This window comes from Pseudophryne corroboree, chromosome 2 (genome assembly GCF_028390025.1).
Source record: "Pseudophryne corroboree isolate aPseCor3 chromosome 2, aPseCor3.hap2, whole genome shotgun sequence".
NCBI lineage: Eukaryota > Metazoa > Chordata > Amphibia > Anura > Myobatrachidae > Pseudophryne > Pseudophryne corroboree.
This window is the reverse complement of record NC_086445.1, coordinates 134494374-134514462: the sequence shown is the minus strand read 5'-3', so window position 1 is coordinate 134514462 and position 20089 is coordinate 134494374. Positions and strand designations below refer to the sequence as shown.

The following is a 20089-nucleotide window of genomic DNA, read 5'->3' as shown; positions in this document are numbered from 1 at the left end:
GTATATAGTTATTGCTTAACTTAAGGGTTATTGTTGAGCCATCTGTTGAGAGGCTCAGTTGTTATCATACTGTTAACTGGGTATTGTATCACGAGTTATACGGTGTGATTGGTGTGGCTGGTATGAGTCTTACCCGGGATTCAAAATCCTTCCTTATTGTGTCAGCTCTTCCGGGCACAGTGTCCTAACTGAAGTCTGGAGGAGGGTCTTGGTGGGAGGAGCCAGTGCACACCAGTAGTCTAAAAGCTTTCTTTATAGTTGTGCCCAGTCTCCTGCGGAGCCGCTTATCCCCATGGTCCTTACGGAGTCCCCAGCATCCACTACGGACTATGAGAAATAGAATTACCGGTGAGTAAATTCTTATTATACAGCGCACACATATTCCGCAGCGCTTTACAGAGAATATTTGGCCATTCAGATCAGTCCCTGCCCCAGTGGAGCTTACAATCTATATTCCCTATCACATGTACACACAGGCACATTCACACTAGTGTTAATTTTTGTTTTGGAGCCAATTAACCTACCAGTATATTTTTGGATTGGAGGAAACCGGAGTACCTGGAGGAAACCCACGCAAGTACGGGGAGAATATACAAACTCCACACAGTTAGGGCCATGGTGGGAACCGAACCTATGATCTCAGTGCTGTGAGGCTGTAATGCTAACCATTACGCCATCCGTGCTGTAAATGTAATGCATAAGTGAAGTCAAATGGAGACGTATTTTAGGAGAAAATCAAGAGTTGAAATGACAAGTGGGCAGTGGCCCTAAACTTGTAGCTAATTGGATGTTTAAGTCACGTGACTAATCCATTCTCTGTTTTCTTTCTGTAGGTGGTTCAAAAACGAGCATCCATTTTCTCTACAACAATTGATTTAAGTTCACTTATTCCAAGTCTTTTAACGGCTTTAATACTGGTATCATATGGTGACCACCATGGACGTAAAGCTTCTATAGTGCTACCCTGTGTGGGTGGCTTCCTGACCATCGTTGGATTCACTGCAGTTTCGTTCTTTGACTTACCTCTTGAAATCTTATATCTCTCAGCGGTGTTAAGTGGATTCCTGGGTGGCTTTGCAACATTAATTGGAGGCTGCTTTGCTTATGTAGCTGACATTGCTAAGGACGTCCGGAAAAAAAATGTACGCATAGCTTTTATGGACATGGTCCTGGGTGTGTCAAGTGGCATTGCAGGGATCGTATCAGGGTACACTATCAAAGGACTAGGATTTAGGTGGTCCTTTGCCCTTCCAGCATCTCTTCACATTATCAATATTTTATATATCATTTTTATCCTGAAAGAATCCGTGAAAAGGTCAGAATTTCAGCAGCACGTGCTGAGCAAAGAAGGGTTTACCGAACTTTTTTCTGGAGTTTATACACTTTTTAAGAATGCGTCTTGCAACAAACGGGTTACCATTAGCCTCCTACTCTTTGCCTTTATGGCATATTTGCTTGCAAATATTGGAGCCCTAGGCCTTTTTACTCTGTATGAGTTGGACTCTCCTCTCTGCTGGGATCCAGTCCTAGTTGGATGGGGGTCAGCCCTTTCCACGTTCTGTTTTGTGGGCAGCTTCCTTGGCGTGTTCTTTTTCACCCGCTGCATGAAAGATGCTTACATTGTCTTCATTGGAATGGCATCATGGATTGCAGGGATTACTATGGCTGCGTTTGCGACAACAACCATCACCATGATGTTAGGTAAGGTACAGTGGGGGTGGGTGGGTGGTCTACACCTTAATTTCAGTACAGGTAAAACATCTGAAGTGAAATGACATGTGCAGGAAGTAGTTACCAGTGGAATGAAAAAGAGACCAAGGAGTATATTATTTTCTTAGTGGCTTTTCTAACCGCCGCATGTTACAGTTCTGCCCGGGGAGATTTAAAATGGTAATAATCTGATATGCAACACCAGGTGTATTTTGCATTTAGGTGGTCATACCAAGGGGTTCGCTCGCTGCAGTTTTTAGCAGAATAGCGATCAGGCTAAAAACCGGCAATTCTGCACATGCGTACGGGCCGCAGGGCGCACGCGCAAAGTACTTTCACACAAAACTATGCAATTTTACACAGGGCTGTGCAACGCTTTTCAGTCGCTCTGCTGATCGGTGAGTGATTGACAGGAAGTGGGTGTTTCTGGGTGGTAACTGAGCGTTTTCCGGGAGTGTGCTAAAAACGCCGGCGTGCCAGACGAAAACGCAGGAGCAGCTGGGGAAACGGGGGAGTGGCTGGCCGAACGCAGGGCGTGTTTGTGACGTCAAACCAGGAACCAAACAGTCTGCAGTGATCGCAATCTAGGAGTAGGTCTGGAGCTACTCAGAAACTGCAGGGAAATATTTAATAGCAGAACTGATAACCTTTCGTTGGCAATTCTGCTATGCTAAGATACACTAACAGAGGGCGGCGGCCTAGCGTTTGCAATGCTGCTAAAAGTAGCTAGCGAACGATCAACTCGGAATGAGGGCCTTAATCTTATTGCTGTTTTAAATCCCGTGGCCAGAACCATGACAAGCGGCGGTTTTAAAAAGCTACCACTTAGTAAATACAGTATTCCTCATATGAGAGCAAGTATTTTCTATTCTGGCCATTATTAGTGTTTATTGGGGCTAATTCAGGCCTGATCGTAGATGTGCTAAATTTAGCACATCTACGATCAGTCACACAGACATGCGGGGGGACGCCCAGCATAGGGCTAGCCCGCCCTGCATGTCAGTTCCTGCCCCTGCGCACAAGTACAAAAGCATCGCACAGCGGAGATGCTTTTGTACTTCAGGAGTAGCTCCCAGCCAGCGCAGCTCCTACGCGCTGGCAGGGAGCTACTCGTCGCTGCCCGGCTCGCAGCGGATGCGTGTGATGTCACGCAGCCGCCGTGGCCCACCCCTCAATGGTCCGGGCACGCTTACATTGCCCGGACCGTGTCCCCTAAACGGCGGCTAAACGCCACGGGCCCGCCCACCGACCTATTCTGCCTGTCAATTAGGCAGAGGCGATCGCAGGGCTATGACAGCCGTCGGCTGTCTGCCATGCGCCGGCGCACTGCGCAGATCAGAGCTGATCGCTGCTGTACGAAAACGCACAGCACCGATCAGGTCTGAATCAGCCCCAGTGTAAGGTGATTTATAGATTGATTTGCCTGTAATAGTTAATGTGGTTAGGAAATCAATCTTTGAATCACACATAAAAGCTATTTTCTGCTGCGGGGTACACTGGGCTCCACAGGGAATGACATTGGGGTGTAGAGTAGGATCTTGATCCGAGGGACCAACAGGCTCAAAGCTTTGACTGTTCCCAGAAAGCATAGCACCGCCTCCTCTATAACCCCACCTCCGTGCACAGGAGCTCAGTTTTGTAGTTGGTGCCATGCAGTAAGCAGGCATACAACAGGGGGGGCTGCTCCAGCAGCCCTGAGAAGAAACTTTTAATGAAAAATGAAGACTTCAAGGGCTGTAGCAGAGACACTGACTGTGTTAGATGTCAGTCAGACATCTCCTGCTGCAGCTCCATCACCTCCCCCATCGGCGCTGTATACTCCCGCGCCCTGGTTGCCGGGTACCTACAGCGGAGGCTCCGATTTCTTCCAGTTAGTCACACAGACACTACCGCTGTTCTCCTGGATCACGTGGCCGCACTCAGGGAGGAGGTAAGTGGGTCCCCTCGGCGGGACCCGCTGTAAATGCGATCCTGCGCGGCCGGTGGGAGGCAGGCCACGCGCGCTGGCGTGGACACTGTGATAGTACAGGGACCCCACTAGACCACCAGGGCAAGGGCACAGGTCGGTTTCCTCTCATAAAACATTTTTATAAGCCCACAGTACCCGGTGGTGAAGTCCAGCAGAGGGATAAGGCTTTGACCTGTAGCCCCTCCCCCAGCCCCAGGGCGCATTTAGAGTAAATGTTCCCGCCCTGGAGCTGCATCTCTCTCTCGCCCTCACTCCCTGTCAGTGTTTGGGCGCCATTAGGACAAGCTGAGCTGATGCTGGGACTGTTTGGGCAAATCCTCCTCTGTAAAGCCGCCTGCATGTCAGCGCTGTGCATTTTACAGGACACTTAAGTATTCTACATGTCTGCTAACAGTGTTAGTTAAGAGAGAGTGCATTTAGTCAGGGTTATATAGTACAAGTACTCTGTGATATACATCCAGCCTTTACTGTGCATTGTTATATCTATTGAGTGTATAGCTATACTTAGTACTACTTTGTATTGCTAGTCCAGTGCAGTTTTATAGCATGTCATAATTTCTGCATTGTGTAATGTGACTCTGTGTGTGTGCATATAGCTGCTGTGTGACCTCCATTTCGTGTATCTCACTCAGATTGCTATCCCTATATTCTATAACCTGAGGGAGCTAAGTGCGTCAGGTTTATCATTTAATAAAGGTGTTTCACAATATATACTCAGTGTGTATTTTTCTCTGTGATTTTTAGTCACCATATTCCTCTTGAATTCCCTGTTTGTGCTGTTACACTGCACAGGGGGTTCTTGTCAGCTATAATGCTGCTGATATTGTACTGGGTTGCCCTGCATTGAGCTTTCGGATATGTCAGCTAGAAGGGGCAACGGAGCTGAGGCTGATCCCACATTGTGTGGTGGTGACACTGCAGACGCATTTGAGGAAAATATAGCAGCTGAGGGTTCAGGTTCTGGGGGCTCCTTACCCCCCAGTGGGATCGTAGCAACGGGGGTTCAAAATGACCCACCTTGGGCTACTTTCTCCACGCGTTTGAATACAATGGTAACTAGATTAACGCCCCCTATGGGACCTCCTGTGCCAGTACAACCGCTTATGGTCCCTGCGGTTAACCCGCCATGGGCAGATCAACTGTCTGCTCAGTTACAGCAATTGAACCAATCACTGACTACTCAGAAGTCTAACCCTCGCCCGCCTAAGACCAAAGGGTCCTCTAAGCGGGCCATTACTTCCTCACAGTCCACTAACGTCCCAGACACCTCGTCTGATGAGGATGCCGTTTATACTGACCCCACAGATTCTGACGCTTCTGATGGGGAATCTGCTTCACAGGTGGATGTTCCTGATGTGTTGGAGGCAATCAGGCTCATTCTTCAAATTACTGATGACTCGGACGCTGCCCCTAAGAAGCCGGACAGATTTAAACGTCAGAAAGTGGTTAAACAAGTTTTGCCTCATTCTGACCATTTAGTTGACATATGTCAGGAGTCCTGGGAAAATCCAGGAAAGAAATTCACACCTCACAAGAAGATGTTGGCTCGCTATCCCCTTGCTGTGGAGCTAAGTAAAAATTGGGAAACACCCCTGCCAGTGGATTCGCAGGTGGCGTGGCTGGTGGTATCCTCAGCTCTGCCAGTAACTACCGTCACATCTCTGAAAGAAACGACGGATAAGCGGGTGGAGGGTTGTTTAAAGCTGATTTACACCCTAGCAGGTGCTGCACATCGGCCCACCATTGTAGCGACATGGGCTGCAGAGGCTCTTGAAGCGTGGGCTCAGGAGTTGGAAGCTGAGATGTCTTCCAACGCTTCTGATCATGCTAGACAATGCTTATCGTATATTGTCACAGCTTCTCATTACATTAAAGAGGCGGCTTCTGATGCCGGTATTCTGGTGGCCAAGGCTTCTACTACGTCCATACTGGCTCGCCGGATTCTATGGTTGCGGTCCTGGTCTGTGGATCTGGACTCTAAGAAAACCATGGAGGTACTCCCTTTTAAGGGAGACATCCTTTTCGGAGAAAACCTCAACAAGATAGTGGCTGACTTAGCTTCTGCTAAAACAGCTTGTCTACCTAGTACTGCTCCTTCTGTACCGAAGGCTAAGAGTACTTCCTTTCGCTCCTTTCGTCCTTCAGGGAAAGCAAAGGTTCAGGCGTACCCGAAACAGGCTCGCACTTCCAAACCCAATAAGCCCAAACCCAAACGGGCCTGGGCTGCCCATTAGCCTGCTTCCAAGACTGACAAGCCTGCCGCATGATGGGGTGGGCCTCCCTCTGGGGGATCCCAGGGTGGGGGGCAGACTTCTTGGGTATACCCAGGAATGGTTGAAGACCACTTCCGATGCCTGGGTACAGGAAGTCGTCACTCGAGGTTACGCCGTATCCTTAAAAAATCATCCCCCTCATTGATTTTGCCTGACAGACATACCTTCGGATCAGGTGAAGGCAAAAACTCTTTATTCGGTGGTACAGTCCCTCCTGGACACAGGAGTGGTAGTACAGGTGCCTCTATCTCAGAGAGGCAAGGGGTACTATTCACCGCTGTTCCTAGGCCCAAAACCGAATGGGTCCTCCTGGCACATTCTCAACCTCAAGTCCTTGAACAAATTTGTGCGGGTCTCCAAGTTTCATATGGAAACTCTTTGCTCTGTTGTTCTGGCATTGGAACCTGAGGATTGTATGGTCTCCCTGGACGTACATTATGCCTACCTGCATATTCCCATTGCAATGTCGCATCAGCAATACCTGAGGTTTGCGGTTGGCAACCTCCATTACCAATTTTGGGCGTTACATTTTGGTTTAACCACGGCTCCGCGAGTCTTCTCCAAGGTCATGGCGGTAATGACGGCGGTACTCCGCTGTCAAGGGGTCAGGATCCTACCGTACTTGGACAACTTGTTGATCCTGGCAAATTCCCCAGGAGTCCTCCTACGCCATCTGGATCTGACCATCCAGTTTCTGCAAGCCCACGGGTGGCTCATCAACTGGAAGAAATCTTCCCTGGTCCCTGCTCAGAGCATGGTGCACCTGGGGGCATTGTTGGACACTCACAACCAGCGGTTGTTCTTGTCTCAGGAGAAAGTCCTGAAGCTTCAGGACAAGATTCGATGCTTCCTATCTCGTCCACAAGTGTCGATACATTCGGCGATGCAAGTGCTAGGTCTCATGGTGTCAGCTTTCGACATGGTGGATTATGCTCAACTCCATTCCCACCCTCTGCAGAGAAAAGGGTGTGTACCAGCGCTGGCTGAATAAATTTAAATTAATATAATATCAATAGTAATACGAATAGTAATGATAATAACCTTAATAATATAATTAATAATGGTGGTAATAATAAACGGATGGTTTGTTCTATATAAAAGAATGATAATTTAATAGCATGTCACATATAACAACTCTAAAAAAGAAGGAATTCCTCTTGCCACAGTGTGGCAATAAAAGCTTGAATGTGTTTATCTGGATAAAATTTGATATAGTTCACATTCTCCACTGTTTATATTGTCCATTCCTATAGGCTAGGACAGCCTCCCTTTGTATATTCACTGTACTCAGTAGATATTTACCAGATCCCCTTGTTAGTGAGCATCAGCCTCGGAACAAGTCCCTTGTGTAGCTGTAGGGGTAGGTCGGTTTGGTAGAGAGATCCAGTGATGGGAGAAGAGTCCAAATATTGCCCAGGAGGACACGGCTTTTGCGGGCCAGTGTGGAGAGCAGAGTCCAGATAAAGCAGGTGGATTTAGGTCAATCAGAAAAAGCTCAATCCAGATCTACCAGTGAAACGCGTTGAGCTTTTTCTGATTGACCTAAATCCACCTGCTTTATCTGGACTCTGCTCTCCACACTGGCCCGCAAAAGCCGTGTCCTCCTGGGCAATATTTGGACTCTTCTCCCATCACTGGATCTCTCTACCAAACCGACCTACCCCTACAGCTACACAAGGGACTTGTTCCGAGGCTGATGCTCACTAACAAGGGGATCTGGTAAATATCTACTGAGTACAGTGAATATACAAAGGGAGGCTGTCCTAGCCTATAGGAATGGACAATATAAACAGTGGAGAATGTGAACTATATCAAATTTTATCCAGATAAACACATTCAAGCTTTTATTGCCACACTGTGGCAAGAGGAATTCCTTCTTTTTTAGAGTTGTTATATGTGACATGCTATTAAATTATCATTCTTTTATATAGAACAAACCATCCGTTTATTATTACCACCATTATTAATTATATTATTAAGGTTATTATCATTACTATTCGTATTACTATTGATATTATATTAATTTAAATTTATTCAGCCAGCGCTGGTACACACCCTTTTCTCTACTGTCCAGTTTTGAGGGATTGACCTTCCTCCTACCCGCTGCTGTTGGCCGCGCACTTGCATATTCTTTATTGTCCACCCTCTGCAGAAGCTGATTCTTGCCAAATGGGACGGCCTGCCTCACCGGATCAGGTCTCAAATGATCTCATTGTCTCCGGAGGTTCGTCTGTCACTGATCTGGTGGTTCAGGACCAACGATTGAGCAAGGGTCGTCCCTTCTGGATATCCAACTGGGTCCTTCTGATGACGGATGCCAGTCTGAGAGGTTGGGGCGCGGTGTTGGAGCAACACTCACTTCAGGGTCAGTGGACCAAGGAGGAGTCTCTCCTCCCGATAAACATTCTGGAATTGCTGGCGGTGTTCAGCTCATTGAACTTGGCCCAGCATTTAATACAGAACAGACCTGTGCAAGTACAGTCGGACAACGCCACCATGGTGGCTTGCATCAATCATCAAGGCGGCACTCGAAGCCGCATGGCAATGAGGGAAGTATCACGGATTCTTCAGTGGGCGGAACGCTATCTGCCAGCCATATCGGCAGTATTTATTCCGGGGGTCCTAAACTGGGAGGCGGACTTTCTCAGTCGTCAGGACGTACACGCCGGAGAGTGGAGCCTCCATCCAGAGGTGTTTCAACTCCTCGTGGACAGGTGAAGCCTTCCAGATGTGGACCTGATGGCGTCTCGACACAATCACAAGGTTCCGGTCTTCGGAGCAAGGACAAGGGATCCTCAAGCAGTGTTCGTGGACGCACTGGCAATTCCATGGAACTTTCAGCTGCCATACGTGTTCCCTCTGGTGTCACTCCTGCCCAGAGTAATAAGGAAGTTCAAGCAAGAAGGAGGAATCCTACTTCTGATCGCTCCCGGCGTGGCCCAGACGGCATTGATTCTCAGACCTTCAGGGTCTCTCGATAGAGCGTCCCCTTCTACTTCCACAGCGCCCAGATCTTCTCGTTCAGGGCCCCTGTGTATATCAGGATTTAGCCTGGTTGGCTTTGATGGCATGGCTCTCGAAGCTTCCGTCTTCAGGCCAAAGGATTTTCTGAGGCGGTCATTCAAACCATGTTGAAGGCCCGGAAATCGGCTTCTGCTCGGATTTACCATAGGGTCTGGAATTCTTACTTTGCTTGGTGCGCATCTAACAATCATGATGCTTACAAGTTTAGTACGGCCAAACTTTTGGCCTTTCTACAACAGGGCCTGGACTTGGGCCTTCGTCTGGCCTCCATAAATGTTCATATTTCTGCCTTGTCGGTTTGGTTCCAGAGAAAAATTGCAACTTTACCTAATGTACATACGTTTACTCAGGGTGTGTTGCGGATTCAACCTCCCTACGTCCCGCCTGTGGCCCCTTGGGACTTGGTGGTTTGGGAGGCATTGCAAGGGTCTCCGTTTTAGCCTCTTGAATCTGCAGACCTTAAGTGGCTTTCTCTTAAGGTATTGTTTCTGCTGGCTATTGCCTCTGCTAGACGGGTGTCGAATTTGGGTGCCTTGTCTTGTAGGTCACCATATCTGATTTTTCACCATGATCGGGCAGTTCTTTGAACATGCTTCTGAAGAAGGACTTTACGTCCGATACGCGTTAAGCGTGACCTTTGTTTTATTCTATTATTGACTCTGACACCAACGGACTTTACCACCTGTCTGGAGAACGACCCTGTTTGCTGCTAGGCATCCGGAGAGCCTGTCTGCATCCCACACTGGTTACATCTGTGGTCCTGGGTCCTCCTTGGTGATATACCCGCTGTGAAAATATATGGAGTCTTTATTGACATGCTGTTTTATTTTAACTTTCTTGTAAGTTTAATCTGTGGCATTAAACCTGTGCGTGTTTTTAATCTGTACTACACTATGGTCTGCCATTTTTCAGTACCTCTCTAAAATTCTCATTCATATTGGGAAGAGAGGTACTTTTTTGTTTCAGGATATATCAGTCCTACCTGTGCCCTGTATGTGAAGGAAAAGATCTTCCCAGGAAATTACTATTCCATTTTGATCTACCATTGAGGATCATCATCCTACTAAGGGTGAATGTATTTAGTCCTTATCATTTTGTCCGTCATGTCACACATGGGGTTAATATGGTAATTGGTGAGCGCTTCATCTGTATGTGCACAATCTCTGCCTCTATGTAATTGAGTTCTTTGAACACGCGTCGGGTATTTACCTAAGGTGGTGTCTTCTTCAGGAGATTGTGGTTCCGGCCTTTGCCTCTCCTGATTTGTCTTTCAAAGAGCGGTCTTTGGATGTGGTACGGGCTCTCCGTATCTACGTGAAGAGAACTGCCTCCATCAGGAAGTCGGTTTCTCTCTTTGTTCTGTTTGGTTTTCACAAACGTGGCTGGCCTGCTCACAAGCAGACCCTGGCCAGATGGATTAGAATGGTGATTGCACATGCTTATGTACAGGCTGGCCTTCCAGCTCCTGCTACCATAAAGGCCCATTCTACTCGGTTGGTTGGACCTTCTTGGGTGGCCCACCGTGGTGCGACCCTTGAACAGTTGTGCAAGGCGGCTACGTGGTCCTCAGTGAACACGTTCATACTGTTCTATGCCTTCGATACTTCCGCTTCCCAGGATGCTTCCTTTGGACGCCGGGTTCTTGTGCCCGCCACAGTGCGTCCCCTCCCATAAGGAGCTGCTTTAGAACATCCCCAATGTCATTCCCTGTGGAGCCCAGTGTACCCCGCAGCAGAAAAATTAGATTTATGGTAAGAACTTACCGTTGTTAAATCTCTTTCTGCTAGGTACACTGGGCTCCACAGGGCGCCCACCCTGACGCACTTAGTTTCTTTGGGTTGGTATGGCATTAGCCGCTGACACTTTCTCCTGTCGTGAGAGTGTGGTGTCTGTGGCTACTAACAGTTGTCGTCTCTTTTGCCTGCTACTGCATTGGACTGGTTAACAAAAACTGAGCTCCTGTGCACGGAGGCGGGGTTATAGAGGAGGCGGCACTATGCATTCTGGGAACAGTCAAAGCTTTGAGCCTGTTGCTGCCTCGGATCAAGATCCTACTCTGCACCCCAATATCACTCCCTGTGGAGCCCAGTGTACCTCACAGAAAAAGATTTAACAACGGTAAGTTCTTACCATAAATCTTGTTTTTTATGACCTTTAGTAGATCACATGCTGATTGTTTCATTTTAACTACGTAGATCCAGTTAGATAGGCTAACATGTTGATCTTTGTCCATGGAGACTCATTTATTTACTGTTCTGTTATCTGTCTGCGATAAGATTTCATAATGATAGTTTATCTTTCCAGGACTTGTTGTATTAAAAGTGTATGCACAAAACATGGGATAATCAATGAGGGATTTCTTGCCCTGCTTCATTGATTTATTTACTTTGTATTTGTTATATCATTTATGTATCATTTAAAATAAAATGGCTGCTGGGTGGGTGCGGAGTAGGGAGTGGGCCTGTGTCTGTGTGCGTTTGGGGGGAGGACAGAATGGTTCTTTTCTAAAATAATATTAACGTTAAACTGTAGAATCAGTCCTAACAATAGCATAGATTTTCAACACTCCCAGTATTCCGTTGACATGTAAACATACGCATCAGGCCTTCCTATGCACCTTGCTGAAAACAGGGCTGCTGAGACTTATGGTGCGCCAAAAAGATTGTGGCCAAGCCTGATTGGGAAGAGTCACTATGAAGATTGTGCCGGCTGCCATGAGTCAGGAATGTGTGTATGGGGGCGGTCTTGGCTCGGCCCTCCCAGACAAACCTGGGTGATCAGTACCCTAGCTGACAAAGTATATTGTGAACCTTTGTAAACCATACCTGGATTAAAACTATTAAACTCCATAGACAAAACATATGCCTTTCATTTTAATGTGCCCATTCATTTGGTTGCTATGGGCTACTGATTATTTCTGCAGTTACATCTGCAGCAGTTTTAACGGCAATGAGGCAGTCACGGTGCATTATCTGGGTGTGGATCGTTAGGTCGACAGTAACTAGGTCGACAGTGACTATGCCGACCACTAGTGGTCGACAGTGACTAGGTCGACACCTGAAATAGGTCGACATGGTCATTCGGTCGACATGGACAAGGTCAACATGGAAAAAGGTTAACATGAGTTTTTTTATATTTTTATTGTGTAGTTTTCTTCGTAAAAAGTGATCGGGAACCCCAATTAGTACACTGTGTCCCCTCGCATGGCTCACTTCGCTCGCCATGCTTCGGACAAGGTGCTACGCTTCGCTACCCCTGCGCTCGACACAGGTTACTGTTCCCAATCGTAGTCCACGTGGGTTGTAAAGTATGAAAAAGTTCAAAAAATTAAGATTTTGTTTTGAAAAACTCATGTCAAACTTTTTCCATGTCGACCTAATGACCATGTCAACCTATAGACCATGTCGACCAATAGTGGTCGACCTAATTAGTGTTGACCTAAGTGCTGTCGACCTAAAGACTAGATACCATCTCTCTATCGTGGCCAAGTGCAGATCAGATATCAGTGATTAGCAGCACACCTTAAAAGGTAAAAGTGCAACGCTTCAATGTGTTCCTACGTCTAAACACTTTAATGTGGAAGAGTATTCCTAATACTAAATAGCTCTGCATGTTTATACCTTTTGTTTATGGAATCACACCTAACATATGGCCAGTGCCAGGCCTTTAACTGAGGAAACAGGTCATAAAACTTTCCATGTAACATAGACAGAACACCTCAAGGGATCCGGTCATGTGACCGGCACTCAGGATCCCAGCGGTCACCATGCCAACGCCGGGATCCCGTCTGCTTACCAGCCTGACAGTTCATATGCTGATTGTCAGGGACTATTCCCATGGTGGGTGTCACCCACAGACTGGGAACAGAACCTGTGGTGAGTGCAGCGAACCACCGAGTCTGCTGTGTGGCGAGCCTGCAAGGGTCTTTGCTGCACTCACCCCCCCTCCCCGTCGGAATTCTGCTGCCGGAATCCCGGGGTCAGTATGCTGACCGCCGGGATCCCCAGCGCCGATCTCCCAGCCCCAACCCCACCTCAATACCTATAAAAGCATATCCTATAATCAGGCATTCCCAAACACTCAGTCCTCAAGGCACATTAACAGTCCTGGCTTTAGTGATATACATGCTTGAGCACAGGTGACTTAATTAGTACCTCAGTTATTATGATTTAACCATCTATTCTGATGCCTGGATATAACCATCTGTGCTGCAACCTGGATATCATTAAAACTAAAATAAACAAGTCCACCCACAATACTGTATATACGTAGTTTATCTGTCATCCCTTCCCCCAGTTTAATGACTGTTTGTTTTTCTTGCAGATATAACCATGGGGCAGATGTATGAAGCCTGGAGAAGTGATAAAGCAGTGATAAGTACATGGTGATAACGCACCAGCCAGTCAGCTCCAGTGGCGCCGAGAGAGGGGGGGGGGGGGTACAAATTACCTAGGCCCAGGTCTGAAGGAGGGCGCCCAGTGGGGGCCCAGGCCCATGCCCCCTTTGATTAGGCCATGTCCCCTGAAAAGTACCTAGGCCCAGCCAGTCTCTACTGCCCTAGCTGGGATGCATGCCATGCTCCTTTGAGTGGGTGCTTCTAATGTGCTAGACACGTCCCCAAAGAATTGTGGCCATGACCCCCCCCCCCCCCCCCCCCCCGCATGCTGTGGTCACACCCCCTCCAGGGGGGCCCAGAAAGTGGTTGTACCGGGGCCCAGGATTTCTCTTGGCAGCCCTGCTCCTAACTGTCAATTTACAGATTGGAGCCGATTGGCTGGTGCATTATCACCGTGCATTTATCACTGCTTAATCACTTCTCCAGGCTTAATACATATGCCCCAATGTGCTGCACCACATATTTAATGGATGTGAAATAAGCTGCTAACTTGTCATTACCGACGAGCTCATATAATGGTTTAGACCAGAGGTCTAACCATTAACACTGACTAAATATGAAAAATTCTAATATTATTTACATTTTCTGTTAAAAGCATATTTCATACCTATTATAAGACACCATACTGTAATATAAAGGGGGAGTTAATTGTGCAATTAATATGGAAAACTATGTAAATTTGGAAAATTGAAATCAATAGGAGGACACATTAAATACAAATTCTGATTCAAATCAATCTTTAGGATTTGGCCAGCAAAATCTTATACTTTGGGGGATATTCATTTGTTTGAAAAGTCGGTTGGGTGTCTTTTTTTCCTGTCTTTAAGATAGGAAAAAACAGATACCCAACGGACTTTTCAAACAATTGAATATCCCCCTTTATTTCCCTTTGGTATTAGAGCTTAGTCCTGAGTTGCACGCTCCTGCGACTGCTTTAGCATCTTCTTCCCGTAGTTGCGTCTGTGACTATATGCTACTGCTGGTAGCAGCCTTCCTCATGGTGTACAGCCACGTGTCTGTGACTATGGGGGTCATTCCGAGTTGTTCGCTCTGTATATTTCTTCGCATCGCAGCGATTTTCCGCTAACTGCGCATGCGCAATGTTCGCACTGCGACTGCGCCAAGTAAATTTGCTATGCAGTTAGGTATTTTACTCACGGCATTACGAGGTTTTTTCTTCGTTCTGGTGATCGTAGTGTGATTGACAGGAAGTGGGTGTTTCTGGGCGGAAACAGGCCGTTTTATGGGAGTGTGTGAAAAAACGCTACCGTTTCTGGGAAAAAAGCGGGAGTGGCTGGAGAAACGGAGGAGTGTCTGGGCGAACGCTGGGTGTGTTTATGACGTCAAACCAGGAACGACAAGCACTGAACTGATCGCAGATGCCGAGTAAGTTTGAAGCTACTCAGAAACTGCTAAGAAGTGTCTTTTCGCAATTTTGCTAATCTTTCGTTCGCAATTTTGATAAGCTAAGATTCACTCCCAGTAGGCGGCGGCTTAGCGTGTGCAAAGCTGCTAAAAGCAGCTTGCGAGCGAACAACTCGGAATGACCACCTATATGCTACTGCTAGTATCAGCCCTTTCACCAGTGTACAGCTGCGTGCCTGTGACTATATGCTACTGCTAGTATCAGCCCTTCCCCCGGTGTACAGCCGCGTGACTGTGACTATATGCTACTGCTAGTATCAGGCCTTTGTGAATACCAAATTGCTTTCTAACAAATATTTAAAATGCCCGCTCTAATATATATTGTAAACGCCTGCACATCTTATTACCATGTGCCATGAATGTGCGCTATACATCGCAAAACACTGCATCCCATAAGAGAAAACAATACACCCACACATTATCTGAGTTCCAAAGCTCATTGATGTATATATTTGTTATTAAAAGGATATGTATTCAATATATCACAATGTACAGTATACATATAGTTACATGATTACAATTTATACAGTAAGCAGTTAATACATACAGTTACAGGCCAGCGATACAATTACCATATCTTTCTCATATAAATTCGTCTCTCCATATCACTCTCTCTCTCTGTAAAATCATGCAGGAACTAGTCAGACAGCATCTCCATCATCATCTGGGACAAAACAGCAACTGCCACTGTGTGTCTCTGTAATGTGTTATCTAGTTTTGGGGGAGGGAACTTTCTCATTCATGATGAGTCACTAGTCTGTTCGTATGCTAAACAGGTTCAGCCTTGAAGACATCAAAAGGGGCTGGCATGAGTTTCCTGCCCACCACCTGTTTGGAATATCTATTGTTCTAATAAAAGTGATTTTAGCTTTCATACATTTAATCATAACTATTTGTTGCAATGTCCTACAACTTAATAAGTATCAAATGAATCTACACATTAATCTGGTTGCTATAATACCAAATATGACAGGTGTATCTTGCTTCGTTCCAATAATACACATACATGACATTACTCCATTATATAATTTTAAATCATCATGATGTCTGGCGCTTGATATTATTATAATTATGTACTGTATGAAATGAGTGTCGAATCCATCTCTGTGGCATGTCTGTGTAAATGCGTGTGTTACCATATATTGCTGTGCTCGCTGCGCGTATTTGCAAGTATAGCGACTTATAATGTGTGGATTCTGTATGTTCTTTCTATGTAATATTTTTTATTTCGACAGTCCACCCTTTGGCAGTAAACAATACCTGCCATCAATTATTAACATAAGAAAAAAAAATATTTCAGGCAATAATCGGTGATTTAGACACAAGTATGTATTCATTTCGCAAATCAGACCCTTGACTATATTTGTGGAAGACAGGGAGAAGGACGAGACATCCTTTATATGCACTCGGCGGTCACGGGACCACTGGTTGGGTGTGGGACAACATTCAACCTATAGAGTATGCTGGGACAGTGCTTTGGCCTATAATGTCTGATTTACGATGAACATTTCACACATACATGTACCTACGTCTTTTTACACTGATGTTTGGATTCGATTGAGGCTCTGCTGGGTAGATGAAGAAGACACAAACAAATCGTGAAAGTGACATATAACATTTTCATGATCTACATATTCCTATCATTTTCTGAACATTGTTTCCATTTCCGGAACGTATGCTAGGTCTGTTTAATCATTGAACAAGGGTTATAAGTAGTGTCCTTCCTAAATAACATAAACCATCGGAGTTCGGGGAGAGCCACTCATAAACCTTTCTTCCACATATATTAATGAGCTCTTTATCTGCAATGTGTGAATAGCCATTGTCTGATTGTTCCTGATTACCTCCGAACTCCATAACTACTAGACCTTTGATTTTTCTCTGGCTTTAACAAACTGATCGGCTAATCCTGGGATCCTATAAGGAAATCACTCCTTCCTCCAGAACCAGTTCCAGTCCCACACTCGACTCCTCATAAAAAAACCCTCCCAAAAATAGAATGTCCTGAAAAAAAAATGTTTGTCAGCGGGAAAGAGAGAAAAGAGAAATAGAACAAAACAACTCTTGTTCATAACAAATCAATTACAGTGACTGGTCTTTCTGCAATCCTTAAGTACGCTCAGGTAGTGTTCAACAGTGCCGCCTCTCAGTCTTCACGGAACAGAGTCTCAAGTGATACTTTTGCGATCTCACTCCATTTACGAGTTCCTTCCGGACTACCGACTTTCCTGCAATGGGAATCGTGGACCCAAGTCTCTCTCTCGGCTACTTTCACTGGGATAGTGCTGTCAACAAAACTTGGTAGGGTCCTTCCCACCTGCCTATTAGGCAACCTGAGCGTAAGAACAATCACACAGTCTCTTGGTTCACAATCAAGACAGTTAGTATTTGGCATACCAGCAATCAACAGTTTCAAGTTCTTTTGTCAAGTTCTCAAATGCTGGCTCATCTCGATAAAGTACTGTACTGTCACCTCATTGGTGTATTTCTGATCATTGTGCGGATCAATCATGACATGAGGTTGTCTTCCAAAAACAACAAAAAAACAAATACCAAAACAAAAACAAATTTCGAAAAGGGTGAATCGTTAAGTAAAGATCTGGAAGTGGTTCCGATGCTACATAATACTAGTGGCAGTATCTATGATTACAATAGTACAATTTCAAGCTTTGCTCCTACTTCTAGGGGTACCATTATCTACACAAATTTCTGCGCAATTTTTCTTTGCGGTAAACACAGCAGCATCCGTGGCGGCAGGAAATGCCTCTACCCAGTTTGAGTAAACATCAGTGCACACCAATACATAACAATAATTCCTAAAGGGTGTTAACTGTACGAAGCCATTGTGTGTTTGCAATGTAGAGTATCTTGAGCATAACTCAAAAAAAGAAAAAGAAAAAAGAAACATCTGTAGAGGAGAGAAAGAAGAAGAAAATGAAAAAGAAAATGTCAGGTTTGCCATTCACCAACAGGCATATCAGTGTCTATACAAAATTTCCCTTCACCAGTATTCTCATCCTTCCTCCACCCTTTGTGCATGACAAGGCACACTGCAGTAATACTTGTGTTATCGTGCTGTTGAGATATACTGGGTTTGGGCAGAACTTTGAAGGACCTAGGCATATGGAGTTTGAACTGTACTTGGGTCCATGTATTGTACCATCCTGTGTGAATGCAAAAGATGAAGAGGAAACTGTAGAGAAACAGAATAGAGGTTGGTGACAGATGAGTTTGTATAGGTGGAGAAGATTTTATAAAAATTTGACAACTCGATTGGGCACTACGGGGAAGTGATTCTCTACTTGGTCTACTCCCCTTAAAAAAAATTCTATGTGTCATATCTCTACTGGGACTATCCCAGCCATCAATCCAGTGTCCTGTCCATCCTAAGTTCATAGGGAACCCGGTATCTGTGAGATAATTTTCTCTACCTGTAATGGATATGCATCTAGAACAGTAGAATGCGACATTAGCCTTTGAGGGGTGTCTAGTATATCTTGTACTTCTTGAGCATGGTTCTCAGGTATATCCAAGAAGACACCCTCAGGAGTACAATATATGACACACCGCATTTTACACAATAAGCCTGCCGAGTAGATTAGTCGGAGCCGATGCAGCCAGCAGAAAAGAATGTTTGGTTTGCAAGGGCCCTATCGTAATCTCTGCAGGTCTACTCAAAGGGTATTGTTGCACCGTTCCTGTTACTCCCATTGCCCGAATCTGTGTTTTCTAATATGGCTCGTGATTCCTTACTATATGTCCCTTGGTCCCCTCTATGTGTTTAATAATGTGGCTTGTGTTTTCTGTCTAGGGGGTCTATATTGACTATGTGTTCTACTACTCCTACAATCTCTGGCAAAATGCCCTTCCTTCCTACAAGTGTAACATATTATTGACCATTTGGGATCTGGGGTTTGGACTGATGGGTCTTTCCTGTATGTGCCAGTATACTTACCGTCCTCAATCTCTCCACCTGTTGTTCTCTGCGCCTAGCACTATTCTTGTGATGTTCAATAGCACACTTTCTAAGATTAGCTACTGTGACCCCTTTCCAATTTTGCAAAGAAGTCTGCACCCTGCCCTCAATACCTTATTGAGCCCGTCCATTAGCACAGAGACAGCCACCTCCCATTTGCCGAATTAGTGATTACCAGTGATCTTATCCAGATGGAGTTTTCTATTACTGCAAAAGACAAAAAAAAAAAAAGTTTAACAAGCTTCTAGGTCTTGCGAAGTATTCTTTCAATCCTTCTCATCCCGTATTAAAGGTCTGTACATGGTCCAACAAACATTTCCGAGCTCATCTTGACTAGGGGCATTACTAGGAATGAATACTTCTTATATGGTAACTGAAAGAAATACCCGGGGATTACCTTGTCTCTGTCCGCTTTCCTACTGGCAAATACTAATGTGCGGACAGGTTTTTCTCCATTTCTGACGTTAATTTCTTGATTTTTGTTTTATTTTTGGGTTTTACTATATATGTACACGAATGATACCATACTTACCTGTTCCACTGGTCTCAGCCACTTCCCCCACAGGCTACTGCTCTTCTTTTACCGGTTGGATACTCCTCTGAGTGCATGAGAGATGGCTGAAAACAATCAGGTCACCTCCTCCTAAATAAAACTTCAACATTCATTAGTACATATATAGGTTACAGTCATATTTTTCATATTTTCTATAGTTTGTATGCTGGCCGTAACTGCTTCCACATCTACATATGGCGGTGTACTTGCATTCTCTTTTTTTTCTTCCTACTTGTTTATTGTTGCTACAAGTTCAAACAGTTCTTATATTTCCATTCTTGTCTTATATGACTTTGTTAGACCTGCAATACCTTAGGATCAAACTCACCAACCCCTCTTGCTGCCACAGGTTTAAACAATTTGTATGTCTGACCCTTTGTTTTCTGGATTTTATCAGACATATCCTTATCCTTAAGTTCTGCAATACCTCTGGTTCAAAGCTGCCCACCCTAGGGAATGATACCCTATCATTGTCAGTCATATGTAACCATTCATTGCAAAAAGCCTCCGTGTGTTAACCATATTTTTCACACATAATAAACCTTGCTGACCCTCTCGGTCGCAATTCTAACCTTCTCGGTCCCACTTCAGTCTGAACCCTAGCTACCAAACGCCCACTGCTTGTGCAATTGGATCCCATCGCGGACTTTTTGCCAATAAACGCAATCCCCAATGCACACCGCAAATGGACGGTGAAAGACACCTAGCGCTTTCACTCGCTCTTTCTCCGCTGAGTACCACGACTCACTCCAATAGTGAACAC

The 20089-nt window shown here is 45.4% G+C and overlaps 1 protein-coding gene across 1 annotated transcript in view; it reads left to right on the top strand.

The window, feature by feature from the left end:
• SLC46A3 (solute carrier family 46 member 3) overlaps window positions 1-20089 on the top strand; it is a 104484-nt gene that overhangs the window by 54245 nt on the left and 30150 nt on the right. The window contains exon 3 of the mRNA XM_063951736.1: window positions 834-1701. Coding sequence (XP_063807806.1) covers window positions 834-1701 — 868 coding nt within the window. The remainder of the gene's footprint in view (window positions 1-833; window positions 1702-20089) is intronic.